This window comes from Tenrec ecaudatus, chromosome 18, assembly GCF_050624435.1.
Source record: "Tenrec ecaudatus isolate mTenEca1 chromosome 18, mTenEca1.hap1, whole genome shotgun sequence".
In the NCBI taxonomy this organism is placed as follows: Eukaryota; Metazoa; Chordata; class Mammalia; order Afrosoricida; family Tenrecidae; genus Tenrec; species Tenrec ecaudatus.
In genome coordinates, this window is record NC_134547.1 from 5,965,636 (window position 1) to 5,984,537 (window position 18,902).

General features: G+C 45.1%; 1 protein-coding gene across 1 annotated transcript; it reads right to left on the minus strand.

Annotated features, from left to right (window-relative positions):
* Positions 1–7,514: 7,514 nt before the first annotated feature.
* Positions 7,515–9,364, minus strand: LOC142432373 (N-formyl peptide receptor 2-like). Its single transcript, XM_075537537.1, has one exon. The coding sequence runs from the start codon at positions 9,362–9,364 to the stop codon at positions 8,324–8,326; it is 1,041 nt and encodes a 346-aa protein (XP_075393652.1). The 3' UTR covers positions 7,515–8,323.
* Positions 9,365–18,902: the final 9,538 nt, after the last annotated feature.

Below are 18,902 nucleotides of genomic sequence, written 5' to 3' on the forward strand. Positions count from 1 at the left end.
CAGACATACCATATTAGTAACATAACGAAATTGGTGGTTCATCTGGTAAGCATACAAACGTCATCACGGATGTCTTAATTAGCATACAAACGTCATCACGGATGTCTTTGAGAACTGTTGCGCGCCCTTTTTACCTTATTAGGAACATGTAGCCAATTGGTTGTTACACAGTATGCTTCATTAGAATATGTGCCTCCCACTTCCTACCTGCAGCTGATTGGCTAACGTTGTTATGCTTCATTGTAATACACATATTGTATTGAATGCTATGCAGTATGCCTTACTAGAATATACACCTCCCAGTTCCTCTTTATTGTAGATATATACCCCAAGTTTTGGCAAAATAAACGGTCTTGATCAGCACTTGTCTTGCTCCATGTCTCTGTGTCTTTCTTCCATCTAGGTTGGTCGCCCCTCTAGGTCACCGCGTGAGGGTCTCGCTGGACGAAACCCCCACACTTTTTCACTGCCCCTCTATTTTACCAAACACGATGTCCTTCTCCAGGGTCTGGTCTCTCCTGAAAACATGTCCAAAGTAGATAAGATGAAGTCTTACCATCCTTGACTCTGAGACACACTCCGGCCGTACTTCATCAATGCCAGACGTGTTTGTCCTTTTAGCAGTCTATGGTACTTTCAGTATTCTTCTCCAGCACCACCATTTCAAGTGCATCGATTTTTCTTCCGTCTGTCTTATTCAAGGGCCACTTCCACATGCACTCGAGGCAATGGGAACATGCCATGGCTTGGGTCAGGTGTACCTCCAAGTTAGCATCCTGGCTTTTCAATCCTCTACAGAGGTCTTGTGCAGGAAATTTACCCAATGCAATGTGTCATTCGATCTCTTGACCTGGTGCTTCCAGGAGTATCGATTGTGGAGCCAAGCAACAAGACAAAGTCCTCAACAACTTCACCCTTTTCTCTACTTAGCATGTTACTTATTTTTTGCTCGGCTGAAACTAGAACAGTAAGCACAGGACTTTCCTGAGTTCTGTGAGTCATTCTAGTGAGTTATGGAACCCAAGCAGTGAAGTCAGGACTCCCAAGTCCACAGCCAGCAGGCCACAAGTGATAAGGCCATCGGGGCCCCGAAGCTGGTGGCTCACATCTGAAATCCTGGGCAGAATTGGAAGCCTGGAGGAGTGGGTTCCTTTAACTTGAGGTCAAGCTCCAGGTGGTTCAACTCAACTCAACTCACTGCCAAGGAGTCAATGCTGACTCATAGAAACCATATAGGACAGGGTAGAACTGCCCCTGTGAGTTTCTGAGACTGTAATTCTTTAGGGGAGTGGAAAGCCTCCACAGGACTAGAAAGCCCAGTTTTTCTCCCACAGAGCAGTTGGTGATTTCGAATGGCAGACCTTGTGGATCACAGCCCAACGTGTAGCCACTACGACGCCAGGGCTCCTCCAGGTGGTTAGGGTCAGTTGGTATTAGAAAGGACATTTAGAGAAGGCCCACATACAGATAATTTAAATAACAAATGATTACTTTTGCTGTGAGCCACTAACAGTTTGGCGTGATTTGCTATGCAGCCATTGGTAACCACTAATGCTCACATCATCTAATGGAATATTAGACCAGTCTTAGATGTAGGTCAAACGTGTATTGCAAGGGATTTTTTTTGTCAACCAGCAGGTCTTCTAGCTACACTTGAATATGTAATTACTTGAGTAATTTTGTAACTGTGTCTTTCATAACTTACATGGAGAGTGTTGCTTTAACTAGAAGAGAACACATTGCTATGTTTCTCAAGAGTAAACATTTCCCAGCTATTTCCCTACAAACAGGGTTAGGGTATCAGAACTTATGAAGAAACATAGGGGACCAGCCTCCCCAAAATTGAATGGGTCTGAGGGGCAGTTGTATAATTGAAGGGTAAATTAAAGGAACAAGAGACAAGACATTCAAGTGCTCACCTCTCCCATGGTGACTGGAGAGAAAGAGAGAGAGAGAGAGAGAATGTATTCTTACATCAACTTATAGAGTCTTGGAACTTGCAAGCCTCCTTAATTGAAGGTAACCAGACATCCCGCTTTTGGCAGGACAGTCCCGATTTTTAACAATTTTTTCTGCGTCACGTGGCGTTTTAAAAAAGTCCAGATATTTGGAAAGAATGCATGACAAGCTAGAGTATATGGTTTCCGGCTGCCATGTGGCTATGTCGCCAGGACATGAGTTTTATCAATAGTGTCCCGCTTTACCAATGTTAAAATCTGGTCACCTTACCTTAATTACAAGTAATCATCAAAGGTAAAGTGGGCAGTACCTTAACCCTAAAGTACCTTAACCCTAAAGTACCTGAGCTCATCAGAGGAGTAACCTAACACCAGTGCTGGGGGCAGGTAAAGGGGAAGTAAGTGACTGTCCCCTGAGCAGGGACAGCAATAGCAACATGTCTGTGCCTATAGATAAAGCTCTCCCCCCCCCCCCCCCCCGCGTCCCTCCACTAAAAAGCTCTTTTAGGAAGTTTCCCATCCTCCTTTCTCTGCTTCTTTTTGTTTCTCTTGCTTTTTCTCCTTTCTGCTTCTTCCTGAAACCTCTGTGGGGTTTGCTGTACATATTAGAAAACTTTTTGTCAGTTTCAACATATGGCCCTCCCACCAGGGCCATGAACTGACCAATCCCCTCTCAGAAGGCCGCAATAATTTCCTTTGCATGGTAGGCTATAATCCCTTCATTTATGTGGGGAGAGGAGGCCCCCCAAAAAAAATCATCACAGGTCTGATAAGCGCAATTGTACAGCGAAAAGTAAAGATTATAGTAAAGTCATAGAGAGCATGCAAGATAGAAGAGAGATTGGAATAATTGAGTCAGACACATTCCATAGTAGCATGCTCACTGCAGCCCTGCTTGGTGGTCCTCGTGGGGGGAGCCCAGGCACCAGAGCAGGAGAAAGCCCCCACTTTATTGCTAACCAAAGGTTATGTCTCCTTCAGGGGGACATGTTTACAGGTAACCACACATCACAGGAAGGGGCTGGACAATAGGCATACACATCATAGGAAGGGGATGTATGATAGGCATAAGCGTGACAGGAAGGGGATGAGCTAGGGGTGTGCCCATAGGAATGGGAAGGACTAGAGGTACACATGTGACAAGATGGGAGGACCCTAGATTCATGATGGCGGCCTTACCGTGGCCATCCTTGGGTGGGTTTGACCTCTCTGGGGTCTCCTACAAGGAAACAGACAACTACTATCCTTATCAGAAGGGAGTGGGCCCTACTTGTTGTGGGATAAACAGTGGTGACTGCTTGGTCTAGATGGCTGATAGCCCTTAGGGAGAATAACCCTGACCTACTTCTGATGACTTCCAAGTGTACAGTCATTCATAAGCAGCTGCTTGGCATATATTTGGGGGAGACAACTTGGGAGGAATCCTTCTGTTTCCCATACATTTACATAGTATATTGACCAATCCCTGCAAGTTCCTTGCCAAGCACAGGGTAAGGTGCAACCCAGGACCAGATGCCCGCCTCCAAAAACCAAAAAAAACAAAAAAATCAAGCCATCAAGTTAATTACAGTTTTTCAAGGAAATCCCAATCAACCTGGACAAAGTAATAGTTCTGGGGTAGGTTAATTTCTCAGAACTTAGTGGGGCAAAGTCCTTAGTTTTTCCAAAGAACCAGGACAGGCTCATTTGACCATCAGACTAAATCAGGTCTAAAAGTGGGGTGTGTGTGTGTGTGTGTGTGTGTGTGTGTGTGTGTGTGTGTTAGTCTGGGTTGACTAGAGAAACATAGACACTCATATGTGTATCCGAAAGAGCTCTATTGGAAAAAATAATCTATAACTTATCAAGGGTTCCTGAGGGAGGGTGGGCGGGGGAGGGAGCGGGAGGAAATGGGGAGCTGTTATCAGGGGCTCAAGTGGGAAGAGAATGCTTTGAAAATGATGATGGCAGCATATGTGCAAATGTCTTGACACATTGATGTGGGATAGAAAGACTTTTTCCAAGTTTTGTCTTCCCCAAAGATATGCCAAACATTAGAGGCTGTTTGCCAGCACATGGTGGGAAGTCAGATGCTTAAGAGATATCCTCCCTGAGGGGCATTCAGCCATCAGACTACTGTCTGGTCCCACCACAGGTGGGGCTCACTCCCTGCTGTTAAGGACAATGGATTACTTCCCCTGAAAGCTTAGGCTAACTCAAGTCTCCAGCTCAAGGGCAATCAAGGTGGGGCCACCATCATGAATCTAGGATCTGCCCATTTTGTCACATGTGTACCCCCAATCCTTCACCTTCTTATTGTATGTACACCCCTAGATCACCCTCCTCCCATTACTGTAGTACCTGTAGTACAACCCCTGCCTGAGATGTATGTCTTGACCTGTAATTAGGGGTCTTGCACGCCCCCAAAAGATATATAAGCCTTGGTTAGTAATAAACCTTTTCCGCTCGCACCTGCAATTGCCACCTTCCACATCCTCACGTGAACCACCAAGCAGAGTTGAGGTGAGCATGCTACTATGAAATGTGTCTAACTCCTTTAATTCATTCTGTCTTCTATCTCTCTTATTCTCTATGACTTTACTGTAATCTTTACTTACTATCGCTGTACAATTGTGCCTGTGGGGCCTGTGATGATTTGTTAGGGGCTGGCTCCCCTGACACATTGGAGGAACGTATGGACTGTGATAAGAGATTTAAGAGCCCCTATAGTATTTACAAAGAAAGAAAGAGCTTTATATACAATAGCAATTGAGTGTTGAGAAAACATCCCAGCCTAGACCAGATCAAGTTCTTAAGTCTGATATTAGCCCAATGTCCGATACCAGTCTATAATTTCCTCTTCAGACCCATGCAACACATACGATGATGCCGAATGCAGGAAGATCACAGGTCAGTGGGTGGAAAGTCTTGTGGACCCAGTGGTGGTGGAAGCATCTCAGCACTGGCAGAGGCCTTTATGGGGCTCCTTCAGCTCCAGGGCTCTAGTGTAACTCCATGTGGCTTGTCTTCAGGAATACAAAGCAGAGAGAAAGTGTATCTGGCTTCCAGTGAGTTATTTATCACCTTAGTGCCTCCAAATGAGGTCATCAAGCTGCGACCCGATTGAAAGGCTAAGTTCTACCCCTTCCCTCTTAATTAGCTCAAATTGGCAGCAGATTATGTAACTGCCACTGTGTGTATCACGGCATTAAAAGAATCCCCAGCTTCAAAAGACACCAATATGCAATGGTAGAATGTCAACTGAGCGTAAGCAAGGAGAACTCTAAATGAGGAAACAATACTGGCTAGGAAGTCATAGTTACTATTCCATCGCAATTAACTAAGATCCGTGCACAAGTATCGTAAGCATTCTGTGTTCTACCTTCTTAATTGGCTGCTTTGGAAGCTCGGTTTTCTAATCTAGAGATTGACTCTTCTCCTTGATGGCCCCTAGCTTTGTCCTCTTGCATCTCTTCCTTGCTCCTGATTCTCTATGGCCACACATCATTACTTGGGCACTTGCAAGAATGTACTTCTCAAGATGCAAGATTTCCTAGAAGGTACGTATGCAAACGCAGTAGGCAAACTATTCTGCATTGGCAATGGCAAGGACTTGGGAGGAGGTAGCATACAAAGGAGAAGACTGAGTCAGTGACGGGAGTGGTTAAAGAACGTGTGGCCCGGTTGTCATCGTTAGGTGCTGTCCAGTTGGTTTCAACTCACAACAGCCCATGTACAATAGAGTGGCCCTACACCATCTTCCAAATTGTTAAGTTTGAGGCTATTGTTACAGCCACTGTCTCGATTCCCTTGCTGGAAGGTCTCCTTTTTTGCGGCTCCTCTCCTTCACCCAGAAGGATGTGCTTTTCCAGGGACTGGTCTCTCCTGATAAATATGTGCCAGGTATGTGGTATTGATAACAGGACTGCTTAAATTTTATTTGAAGTTCTTTCTCTTGCCAGTGCATAAGGAAAGTATGTTACCCGATGAAGAGGCATTGAAGAGTGGTTGTTTACAGAAAGCAAAATAAGGAGTACCTAACTCCAACTGTCTCCTGAGCCATGAGAGCAATAGCACATGTCTGTGCCTCTAGTTAAAGCTGCCAGTCAGACAGCAATCAGCCATGTGCTTGTAAGCGGTAACTTTAAGGCAGCACTGTTAAGGAAGGATATTGTGGGGATCAATATTGATTATGAGAATGTGATTGGGACTCCTCTCTAACTCACAGGAGGGAAGGCCTCCCTCCTCCCAGAATCTTGGCCTCCCAGGCTTCTTAAAATATAAGAATAAAGGATGTGCTCCAATACACTCTCTTCCCAGTCCTCTGTGTCCCCCAATGTGACTCCTCTGAATTGTGCATCTCAGTTTCAAAGTGTGTCTATCTGTCTATCTATCTATCATCTGTCTTCTCTACGTATTCCAATAACAAATGAGACCCCATTGAGACAGCCTGTGTGGCTAGTGGATTCCCTTCTAATAATGTCACCTTCTAATAATACTTCTCTTTTGCTCTCTAATGTGCTGTTAATGATTTTGGCTCTGCTGCTCCAGTGCCTGAGCCTTAGCAGAGGTATAATCTACTGGGAGCAGCCCCTGAAAACCAAAGGTATTCATGAGCATGGAATTCACAGGGGAATTCAGAGAAACTCTTATTATGGAGTGGAAGTTGACTGAACATGATCCCATTCGTGCTCTGAGGACCAGCGGTAGTTTAATGAGATATTCATGTTTTCACTTGACATCTGCATATCCTATTGCTTATCTTCTGCAGAGATATTCTGTATTCTGTTATCCTCTCTTTCTAAAATGTCTATACTGATGTCTACTTATCTATGTCTCTATCTTTATCAGACTATATAGAGACCTTATAGAGCATAGTAGAACTGCTTCCCAGAGTTTATGAGGCTGCACATTTTCATGGAAGTAAATTGCTTCATCTTTCTTCTGGTGGGTTTGAATCAGTGATCTTTGGGTTAGTAAACTAATGCTTAACCCACTGTGCTTGCTATGAGTCAGACCGACTCAGTGCTCACGGGTTTAGGAATTTGTATCTATGTCCAATACATCACAATCAAATGTAGTTTCTTCTAGGAATGCAAGGGTATTTTATCATTCAACAAATTAATCAATGTAATTTATGATGATATAACTTAAAGGATGAATATATGATCATTTATGCACAAAACATTTGATGAAATTAAACAGCCATGCATATTTTATTTTTTGATGTTGTATTTATTTATTTGGCATTATGATGACTTTTATTTTTTATAATTTTATTGGGAGCTCTTACAGACATCATAACATTCCATAGTTCAATCACATCCAGCAGTATTCTACAATTGTCACTACAGTCAATTTCAAAACATTTTCTTTCTTCTTGAACTCCTTGATATCAACTCCCTTTTATCCCCTCCCTCCCCTCCAGGAAGTCTTATTTATTTTTTAATTTTTGCTGCATCTTACACCATGCAATATATCCATTTATGTACAATTCTGTTATTCATTCCCCTTGAGTGGGGTTATACAGTCATCAGTACTACAAGCTGCTCCCTTTTACCCTTCCTTCCCCCCCTTTCCCACGCCCTCAAGGAACCATTACTCCTGTTACTGTTTCTGAGGGGTTATCTCTCTTGGCTTTCATGTATTGAACTATCTTAATTATACAAATAAACATATACAAGTCTAACATGATTAATGAGGTAAAACAGATAAAAACCATAATCAGAAGGGGAGGAAATAGTAAAGAACTAGAGGATATTTATGTGCTTCATCAGTGCTATACTGCTGCACCCTGGAATTATCATCCCTTCTCTGTGGCTCTTCTGAGAGGGACTATCCAATTAACTTGCATGTGGGTTATGGGTCTCCACTACATCCCCACCCCTTCACATTGATTTGGTGGCTTGTTTTTGAACTTCTGATACCTTTTTCTGTCAACACCTCATGATCACACAGACAGGCTGGGCATGATATTTTAAAAAAGAAGAAATTTCTAGCAAACCAAGAATAGAAGCACATTTCTATATCGGGTTAAAAGTAGACACACACGCAAAACACATAACAAAAATATGGCCTTGTGGTGAAATACTAATGTTTCCCCTTAGTGGATTCTCTCATCTAAGCCTTACAAAGTCGCTGTAAAGTTGTCTCTTACTTTCTCCTGGGCTCTTTTCTTGTCTTCTCTCCACCACTTACCCCAGGTTATAGGTTGAAGTCCCCACACTCAAATAGGTGATAGTAACTTAACTTCTATATTTATTCCCCGAAATCCAATGTCTAACTCTAAGATCAGACTGTAGCTGTGATGACCCCAGGTGAGATGAAGCTAGTTTGGTAGCAGGGCAAGAGAAGGCAGATCTCAAAAGGGCTCCCCAGCACCTTCCTCACCTTGCCTGTAACTCAACATCTAAAGGGGGTGGCATGGAAGTGGAAGCTGTGTCACCAGTCTGGTCTGGGTCCTCCTGCAGGGCTTTCTCCAGACTGGCAGGCAGGGATTGGATCAGTCTCTTTTGGAAGTCTTGGCCCATGAAGACATAGAGCACCGGGTTGAGGCAGCTGTTGAAGAAGGCCAGGTGTTTTGTTAGGTCAAGTAGTATTACAAGGGTCTCACTGAACTGAATCTTAGACCAGAATGCAATTAACAAGGACACCAGTTGAAAAGGGAACCAGCAGAGGAAAAAGGCAACCCCGATGGCAGTGAGGATCCTTAAGGGACGGCTAGATTTAATCAGACCTCTTTTGTGTATGTTGGTAGCAACAAGCCCATAGCAGACAGTGATGATGGCCACTGGGATATTGAAGGCAAAGATGAACCGAATGGTCACAAGGGCTATTGACAGTGGGATGACCACCTTCTCTATCTCTTCCATGGTGTCACCCAATAACGATCCAGGGTGGATGCCACAATATGTATACCCTTGTTCATTGGTCAGTGTATTCGTGAAGATGATAACTGGCAAGGAAAAGAAGATGGCAAGAAACCAGATTCCAGTAATCACCTTCTTGGCCAGACCCACAGTGCGGTGGTTCTGGCTCCAGACAGGATGCAGGACACAGCTACAGCGATCCAGAGCAATGAGCGTGATCAGAAAGATACTTTCATACACGTTGATCTCTGCCACAATCATAATGAATTTGCATAAGAACCAACCAAATGGCCAATGTTCCTTGATTATCCAGGCAATTTGGAATGGCAAGGTGGCATTAAAAGAGAAGTCAGCGAGGGCCAGGTTCAGGTAAGTGATGGTGGTGACTGTGCGTGCCATCCGGAAGCCAGCCACCCAGATCACAAGGCCGTTTCCCAGGATGCCGAGGACAAAGGTGATCCCGAGCATCACCACGGAGACTGTGTGAAGAGCGGCGTAGTCAGCAGGCTCATCTATCTCAGCAGACTGACTCAGAGTGGTGGAGAAGTTGGTTTCCATCTTGCTCACACCTAAAACATTGCAACCAGGGTCATTCCAAAGGTGTACAACCATCTTCCACCATCCTTATTCATAACACACCCTACTCCTGACTCAACCAAGATGCTCACTTTGCTGAGCCTTGAGGCTGTTCACAACACTGGAAAACTCTGGAATATTCCTTTGGGGAGGGACAGTGTTGCAGATTCCCTTAATGAACCAATATGCCAATAGTCTCCCTATCAGGCGGATGACTTGGCCAAGAGGAGGCAAGGTTTCTGTCTACCAGCAGCAATACTGAACCAAGGCTGTATTAAAAAAAACAACCCCAAACCAAACCAACTGCCATCAGGTAAATTCTGATTCATAGTGATCCTATAAGGCTAAATGGAACTGGTCCCTCGAGTTTCCAAGGCTATAAATCTATAAGGCGGTCACAGCCTTGTCTTTCTCCCAAAGAGCGGCTGATGGAGTCAAACTGCTGGCCTGGTGGTTAGAAGCCCACCGTGCAACCCACGATGCCAGCAGAGCTCCGCAAGGATGTAGAGGCAACAGGTAATACACAGAAGGAAGGTTCACTCTATTGAGAAGATGCTGTGAACTTAAATCAGACAGATCTAGGTTCACATTTGCTTCGAGTTCTTCTGTCTTACTGAGTTAGTTTCACTGAGGTCTCCTGTGGACACTTTAATGTACTGCTCAGCTGGGCATTAATGACATTGGGATAATTCTTTGTGCTAGGGGCTGTTTAGTAGCATCCCTTCCCTCTAGCCACAACATGTAAATAGCAGTCCCGTCTAGTTGTGACACCCCAAATATATATACAAATCTCAAACTCATCACCATCAAGTAGATTCCAACCCATAGCGACCCTATAGGGCAGACGGGAACTGCTTCATGAATTTCAGAGACTCTTTACTAGAGTAGAAAGCCTCATCTTCTCCCTGCAGAGCAGCTGGTGGTTTCGAACTAGTGGCCTTGTGGTTGGCAGCCCAGTGTGCAACAACTACGCCACCACAGCTCTGATCAACATCTATAGACACTATCGAATGTCCCTTGGAGGGGAGGGGGGCGGGAAGTTATCCCCCTTTGAGCATCACTGCTATCGTGCAAAGAATGCTGAGCTGTGGAGTCAGATGTGTCTGTATTCTCATCCCTCCTCGGACATCTCACTGTTCTTGACCGGTCATCTCTCTTCAAGCCTCAGCTTCCTCCCTGGCAGGATGGGGACAGTTTTGTGGTGAAGACTAATTTCAGGTAAGAATTCAAAGCAAACAGATAGAGAAAGATTCTAGGATGGGCTTAGTGACCCTTGGTCTTTAATAAACAGCATCCAAATGGGGCACAGGCTTCCCTGCCCACAGAGTGAAAACTGCGTGTCTTCAGGGCAGGAAGTTGGCTGGCAGAGTGAGGTGCCTTCAGGTACCTGGTGGAACTGGACTCATTACCCCCTGGAGTTGGAGTTGTGTACCTTTGGGCCAAGGCATTCTGGAAGAGTAGTGTGACTAAGGGCACTTATTGGCAGAGTTGAAAGAACTTTGTAACTCTTGTCTGAGTGGGGCATGGGCCAGGCTGAGGATGAGAGAGAGAGGTGGGGGGGGAGGGCTATCTGTATCAGTGTACATCCTATGGTCTAGCCAGACTTGAAAGGTAGAATTGGGATCATGATAGTTGGGGTGGGGGGGAGCAGTGAGGAAGCATTTAGGAACTAGAGGAAAGTTGTATGTTTCATTGTTGCTATATCGCACCCTGACTGGCTCATCTCCTCCCTGCTGTCAGCTCCATTTTTATCTACTGCCATACTCACCTTTTCAAGCTCTCCATATCTGTTTTTCCCCCTGAATATTCAGAGCTCAGTTTAAATACCATGTCCACAGAGAGGTCATCCCTGCCCCTTGCTCCAAAGCAGCTTCCCCAGGTGCAGTCTAGTTCATCAGATTTCTTTCTTGCTTAGCTGTCTGTTCATTTTCTTTCCCTCCTCAACGCCCTCCACACTAGTGTATAAACTCCACGCTCACTCAGGGCTCTATCTCTAGAGTCCAATGGAACACAATGCAAGCCCTAACTGAGCACACAGGTAACCTGAATTTTCTCCAGTAGCATGTAAAAAAAAAGGGGGGGTGAAATTATTTCAGTGAAATTAATTTCAATACTAGATTTGATTTAACCCAACAGATCAAAAAAGAGAGAGAGCACCAACACGCAATCAATATAAAAAGAATTGAGAAGGTTTACAGTCTACATCTCAAACTAAGTCTCTGAGCAGACTAAACGCACTTGATTTCTACAGCACATCATAGTTTGAACCAGCCATGTATGAAAAGCCCAGTAACCCCAGGTGGGGAGTAGATGCAGTCAGAATGGTCAAATTGCTGTGTGTTCCTAGGAATTATGGACGGTGGTCTGACTGAAGGAGGGGATTGTCAAACTGACCTGACTAGATGATGGAAATGAATAATAGTTATTGTAAAGAAAACCACACGTGGGAGCCAGGGCACAACTGGATGGGCCCTAAGGGATGGATGGGTCATTGAAGGGAAGAAAAAAAAGACAAAAGGTTTTGGGTTCCCCCCCAACTATCATGATCCGAATTCTACCTTGCAAGTCTGGATAGAGTAGAGGTTGTACACTGGTGCAGATAGGAGCTGGAGGCACAGGGAATCCAGGGTGGATGATCCCTTCAGGACCAGGGGTGTGAGGGGCGATACTGGGAGAGTAGAGGGAGAGTGGGTTGGAAAGAGGGAACCGATTACAAGGATCTACATGTGACCTCTCCTCCCTGGGGGATGGACAACAGAAAAGGGGGTGAAGGGAGACGTCGGACAGGGCAAGATATGACAAATAATAATTTATAAATTATCAAGGGCTCATGAGGGAGGGGGGAGCGGGGTGGGAGGGGAAAAAAGAGGACTTGATGCAAAGGGCTAAGTGGAGAGCAAATGCTTTGAAAATGATGAGGGCAAAGAATGTACAGATGTGCTTTACACAATTGATGTATGTCTGGATTGTGATAAGAGTTGTATGAGTCCCTAATAAAATGTTTTAAAAAGATAAAAATACATAAAACAAAAGCACATAAACAAAAAACAACAACAAAAAAGTTCTTGGGTACTCACCTCCTCCAGGAAGCCAGGAACAAAGTCCAAGGGGAGTGGGGGAGTGGGGGAGGGTAATAATATATTCTTTCACCAACTTATATGGTTTCTGGGGGTATGCAAGCCCCGCCCCTCTCCAACCACAGACATCTACCTACAAAACAAGATGGGTAGTATCTTATCTTAGGGGTCCCTGAGCTCACTGGAGGAGTAAACTAACACCAGTGCTGAGGGCAGGCAGAGGGGAGTGACTGCTCGGGGAGATTAAGGACAACATGTCTGCTTCTACAGATAAAGCTGCAGGCCAGATAGCAATCAGCCCTGTGCCTGCAAGAGAGGTCATGCAGGGAGCACTGCCATGGCAAGAGAGGGTGGGGAGGATTTTTAACTAGAAGAATGTGACTGGGATTCCTCTCCCAATTACCCAGGTGAAGGCCTCCCTCCACCCGGAGTCCTGACCTTCCAGGCTTCCTGAGTGATGAGCAGAGAGAATTTGCATACTCTCTCTTCCCCTTCCTCAGTTTCACTCACACACACACACACACACACACACACACACACACACACACACACACCAACACATCAGGCAATATTTGATTGGCTATTATAAAAAGAGCACTAAGATTTGTGCTCTAAGAAACCAAACAGATGGCTTCAACACAGTACCCCTGCGCCTCGTGTATTGGGAGGTAGGTGGGTACCAGCCCTGCCCAGAAAATTTGGAGCAAAAAAATATATGAATTTCAAAGACACCTAAGATTGTTGGGAAAGTCTTTTTTTTGCTTTTCATGAACTATGACCTGTGGGAGGGCAGGGAAAAAATGAAGAGCTGATCCCAAAGGCTCAAGTCCAAGGAAAATGTTTCGGAAATGATGATGGCAACCTGTGTACAAACGTGCTCGATACACGGATGTCTGGAGTGTGGTAAGTGTTGTAAGAGCCCCCACTAAGATGATTTATTACAATTAAAAATCAGTCGATCAATGAAAGTGTTTTTAAAAAGGTAGTGTTGGGTGGGGAAGGTGTTTGGAGGGGACCATTTGGGATTTTTTGAGCCGAGGCTAATGAGCTGTTGTTTTTAAGCCGATGGGTTTGACTCTGGTGGCATCGGAGGGTACATACTGAGAGGCGCTTGGAATCAACCAGTCGTTCAGGTGGAAGGAGAGCAGCTCCAGCCCCCATAGGCCACTCCATCCCGTAGGGTTGGTACGAGTTGGAATCCACTGGATAACAGTGGGTTGGTGTTTTTTTTGGGGGGGTGGGAGAAACATATGAAAATAGCAGGGGTGCTTTGAAGCAGGAAATGTCAGGGTCCCTCAGAAGAATCCGCTTCTAAATGGTAGGTTAATGCACCCCCCTTTTCCCCCTCTGGCCCCACAAGCTTAACGCAATTGTGAGGGTGGTACCCAAGAGCCAGTCCTTTGCTCTGTCGCGCGCAGGGTCTCTATCATAAGTCAGAGCCAATTCGACAGCAAGAAAGGAACCTGGTAAGCTCATGAGTGGGGATTCGTGGGTCCGGGAAATGGGCAGCAGAAGTGAGAAAGGCACAGCAGCGAAGAGATGGAATGAGTTTCAGGATGTTCCCCTGGCCTCACGGGCCTAGCCCAGCGGGGTATACATGGAGTCAGGGAGTAGGGGCAGCTGGGCTGAAGAGCAAGAAATTGCATGGGTGATTGTGACTGGAGAGAGAGAGAGAGAGAGAGAGAGAGAGAGAGAGAGAGAGAGATTGGCAATAGGATTCTCTGCAATTTGGTGGTTTCCCCTGAAGTGGACTTTGCTTCTGGTGGCAGATGCTCAGAGTTGTAAAAGGAACAGAAGAGTCTTTAGATCAAGGGACAAGCGTGTCTCCTTACAGTACTGGCTTGATAGGGTTGGGCGATTTAAACTCTTGTCTAAAACAGAGGGGAAGATGCTCGCCACAAGAGCATCAAGCAACCTAAGAATAGAAACTGAAAGGGGAGAAGACATGATCCCTTAGGACAGACAGACAGAACGAGCCTTCTCCTAGAACCGGTACCCTGAATTTTGACTCCCAGTCTCCAAGAAAATAATTTTCTCTTCATTAAAACACCCCCCGCTCCTTGTGGTATTTCTCTTAGAGAAGCACTAGATAACTAAAGGCAGAATTTAGACAGTCCAACTATGGGGCTTAGGAAGTATATGCTATGTAGTAAGTGTTCTACCAATAAATTTAGATTCTCTGCTCTCCTTCCCGCCCAACTCACCACACACCGAGGTCTATGTCCTGTGTCCAGATCCTGGGTTCCTGCAGAGCCTCCCATTCCCCAAAGACTTTGGCAGAGGCTTTATGGAAGGGACAGGGGGAGGGACCATGGAACCAGAACCAATTGGGAGACGGAACCCCATTCTACTCATCATTTCCAGAAGGCACTGCAGCTATGTTATCACCAGAAACTCACATGAATGACTGTTCCCTTCCACTGTCTGCAGAAGATGGGAGTCCCACCTTTTCAGTGACAAATGAGCTTGGTGTTCAGGTTCCTTACCTCTCTGATATTCAGAAGACTTAAAGAAGCCATTACTGGGGTGAGAAGAATTAGAGACAAAAATAAAGCAAAACAGACATTATTGTGCTTAAGGAAACAGCAACCAGACACACACAGAGAGAGGTATGTGAGAGAAACCCTTTGTGAGGTGCTAAGCATCGTCAGAATGCACCAGAACATTACGCTCAAATCCAAGAGGCAAAACATGAAGAAAGATGAAAAGACAGAAATAGAGTCCGAGAAAAAGAGATCAAAACAACTCTTCTCTCGTCTGGTCCCAAATCCCTGTCCCAAGAGAACGTTTTCAGAGGCAAGTATATTAGACCATCACTTAAACAGTGAGCAACTTCAGAATAATTAAGCATTTGGGAAGGAAGTGAGCAAAAGGTGGTTTTTTAAAATTCTGCACAAGAACCTGGTTGATTTAAAAAAATAATTTTAAAATCATTTTATTGGGGTCTCGTACAATTCTTATCACAATCCATTCATCCATTGTGTCGAGTGCATTTGTACATTTGTTGCCATCGTCATTTTCAAAACATTTTCTTTCTATGTGAGCCCTTGGTATCAGCTCTTAATTTCCCCCCTCCTTCCCTCATGAACCCTTGATCATTTAGAAATTATTTTAATTTTTTCATGTCTTACACTGATCGATATCTCCCTTCACCCCCTTTTCTGTTGTCCATCCCCCTGGGAGGGGTTATATGTAGATCACTGTGATCAGTTCCTCCATCACCCACCTCTCCAAACCGGGTTTTCTTTAATCAGTCATGTCCACCATCCTCCTCGTCTGTCGGATTTCCTATCAGGGACTTCTTGGCTGCCACTTAGTATAGACATCCCAGCCATATAACGTCCCAAACCAGGATGGGAGTGTGCAGAAAAATAAGCTTCAATTACTCGCCCCTCTTATTGGATTGAGGAGATTGCTTCCCAGAGTTGCCTCAGAACCTCCCCTTGACTTTCATTGGCAGAGGTCAGTCGCACCAACACGGTGGTTTGGTAAATCGCATAACATTGCCCTTTCAGCCTTTGTAACACCCACTAACTCAGCAGTTCTCAACCTGTGGGTCGCAACCCCTTTGGGGGTCGCACGATCCTTTCACAGGGTCACACCTAAGACCATCGGAAAACACAATTTTCTGATGGTCTTAGGAACTGAGACACCGCTCCTCTATCTGTTGCCAGGCAGGCCCGCCCACATGCAGAAAGGTCTCCACGGCATGAAGACTGTGACTCATGCTACATCATGCTTCAAGACAAAATTTCATTGATTTGTCATTAGTAATAAATATTTCACAATATATAATTACATATTGTTTGGTGATAAATCACTATGCTTTAATTATGTTCAATTTGTAACAATGAAAATACATCTTGCCTATCAGTTATTTACATGAAGATTTATAACAGTAGCAAAATGACAGTTATGAAGTAGCAGCGAAAATAATTTGATGGTTGGGGGGTCCCCACCACATGAGGAACTGTATTAATGGGTCGCGGCATTACAAGGTGGAGAACCACTGCACTAAATGATCATGTGGGACTATGCAAATGATGTGTATGCTTCCCCCCAAAAAAGGGGGTTTGCTATTTCGCTAATAATTGAAATAAGAGGGAGGACGGGCGGATGAGGGAGGGGGAAGAAATGGGGAGCTGATATTAGGGTCTCAAGTGGGAAGAGAATGCTTTGAAAAGCATGATGGCAGCATATATGCAAATGTGCTTGACACTGGATGAATGGATGGGTTCTGATAAGAGATATAAGAGCCCCCAATAAAAGTAAGGAAAAAAATGGAAATAGAGTAGACGGTATGATTTTGTGGGCAGGGTCAGGCCAAAAAAAAAAAAACGGTACAAAATCTTGGTGAGGGAATTAGTCATTTTGGTCACCCTGCTAGGCTCATCAGAGCCTGTGCACTCCCATCCTGGTTTGGGACAGTGGGGAAAGGGAGGATATCACTACCAGTCCCTCCACCACCAGGAAGCATCCTTTGGACCAGGGGACCCTGCACCAAGAACCTCCTAGACCTGTGGGAAAGAGAGGGCGTGTTGCAACACTAGAGATGCCGTAAGACCAGGAGAAGCAGCCGCAGAGAAGCAACAGCAGCAGAATCAGGAGACCAGCGCGAGGCGGTGTGGCCGGACTCCTGGGACGAGGAGTAAGGTGTGACAACAGTGAGTGTGCCAGCCCATGGGGGGAGAGAGTCGAGTGCTGCTGTGCTGAGGATTACTGGCAGAGTGGGTCCCCCCAGGCGTCCATCAGTGGAACTAAAGAACACCGTAACGAAACGTTATTGAAATTGCCTTGGATCTCACCTCGCTCGGCTCCACAATCAATGCTTATAGGAGCAGCAGTCAAGAGATCAAGTGACACATTACACTGGGTCAATCTGCCGCACAAGACCTCTTTAAAGCGTTGGAGAGCGAGGTTGTTAGTTTGGGGACTAAGGTGCACCTGACTCAAGTTGTGGTATTTTCAACCACCACGTATGTATGTATGTGAAAATTGGACACGGATTAAGGAAGACATTAAATATTTAAATAGATAAATAAAAGAACCATGGAACTGCAAAAAGCACAAACAAATCTGTCTTGGAAGAAATACAACCCTAATGCTCCTTCGAAGTGATGATGGCAAGACTTCCTTTCGTGTATTTCGGACATGTTATCAGGAGAGACCAGCCTGGGAAAAGGATATCATGCTTGGCAACATAGAAGGGCAGCAAAAAAATAAAGAGAGAAAACTCCCAATATGGTGGATTAACACAATGCCTGCAACAATGTTGTGGTAGTTACATAATCTGGTGTCAATTTAAGACTATCAAGAGTGAATGGAGTGTAATGTAGCCTGTCAATCAGGTCACAGCTTGATGACCTGATTTGGAGGCACAAGGAAGCTGCATAGCTCACTGGAGGCCAGACACATTCTCTCTCTGCTTCGTCTTCCTGCTAATAAGCCACATGGAACTACACTGATGGAGCCAGACCCTGAAGCTTGGAGGAGCCATGTGGAGACCCACACCAGAGCTGAGATGCTTCCACTGCCACTGGATCCACAAGATTTTCCACCCACTCACCTGTGATCTTCCTGCACTCAGTGTCATTGCATGTGTTGCGTGAATCTGAAGAGGAATTTATAGACTGGCATTGGACATAAGGGTAACATCGGACTCATGGACTTGATCTGGACTGGGCTGGGATGTTTTCTTATGGTACTTTTACTCTTTGTAAAAAGCTCTTCTTTATACGCATATGAGTGTCTATGAATTTGTTTCTCTAGTCCACCCGGACTAACACAATGGGCTCAAACAGAAGGACAATTGTGAGGATGGCCCAGGTTCAGGCAGTGTTTCCTTCTGCTGCACTTTATGTCGCTATGAGTTGGAACTGTCTAGATGGGCCCTAACAACAACCAACATTGGTTGTTGGTCCCTGGCTGAGAATTCTCATTTTCTTTACATAGAGTTGTAATCCATTCTAAAAGTTATATTCTTTGATCTTCATCAACAGGTGCTTCAGGTCCTCTTCACGCTCAGGAAACAAGGTCATCTCGTGCCATCAGCAGATTGAGCCATCCTGATGCCACCTTCTTCTTCACATAGGCCAGCCCCTCTGAGCATATGCTCTGCATACAGATCGAATAACTGTAGTCAAAGAATACGATGCCCACACACAACTTTCCCGATGGCTGCCTTTTGGTCTGTGTACAGGTTCTGCATGAGCACAATGAAATGTTCTAGAATTCCAGTGTCCTCTACACTTTGCTGTGATCCACGTGGTCGAACGTCTTTGCATAGTCAGGAAACCACAAGGAAGCATCTTGCTGGCCTTCTCTGCCTTCAGCCAAGGTCCATCTGACGTCGGCAATGATATCTCTCCTTCCACGTCCTCTTCTGAACCCAGTTTGAATTTCTGGCAACTTCCTGTGGTTGTGCCCCTGCAGCCAGTTTGGAA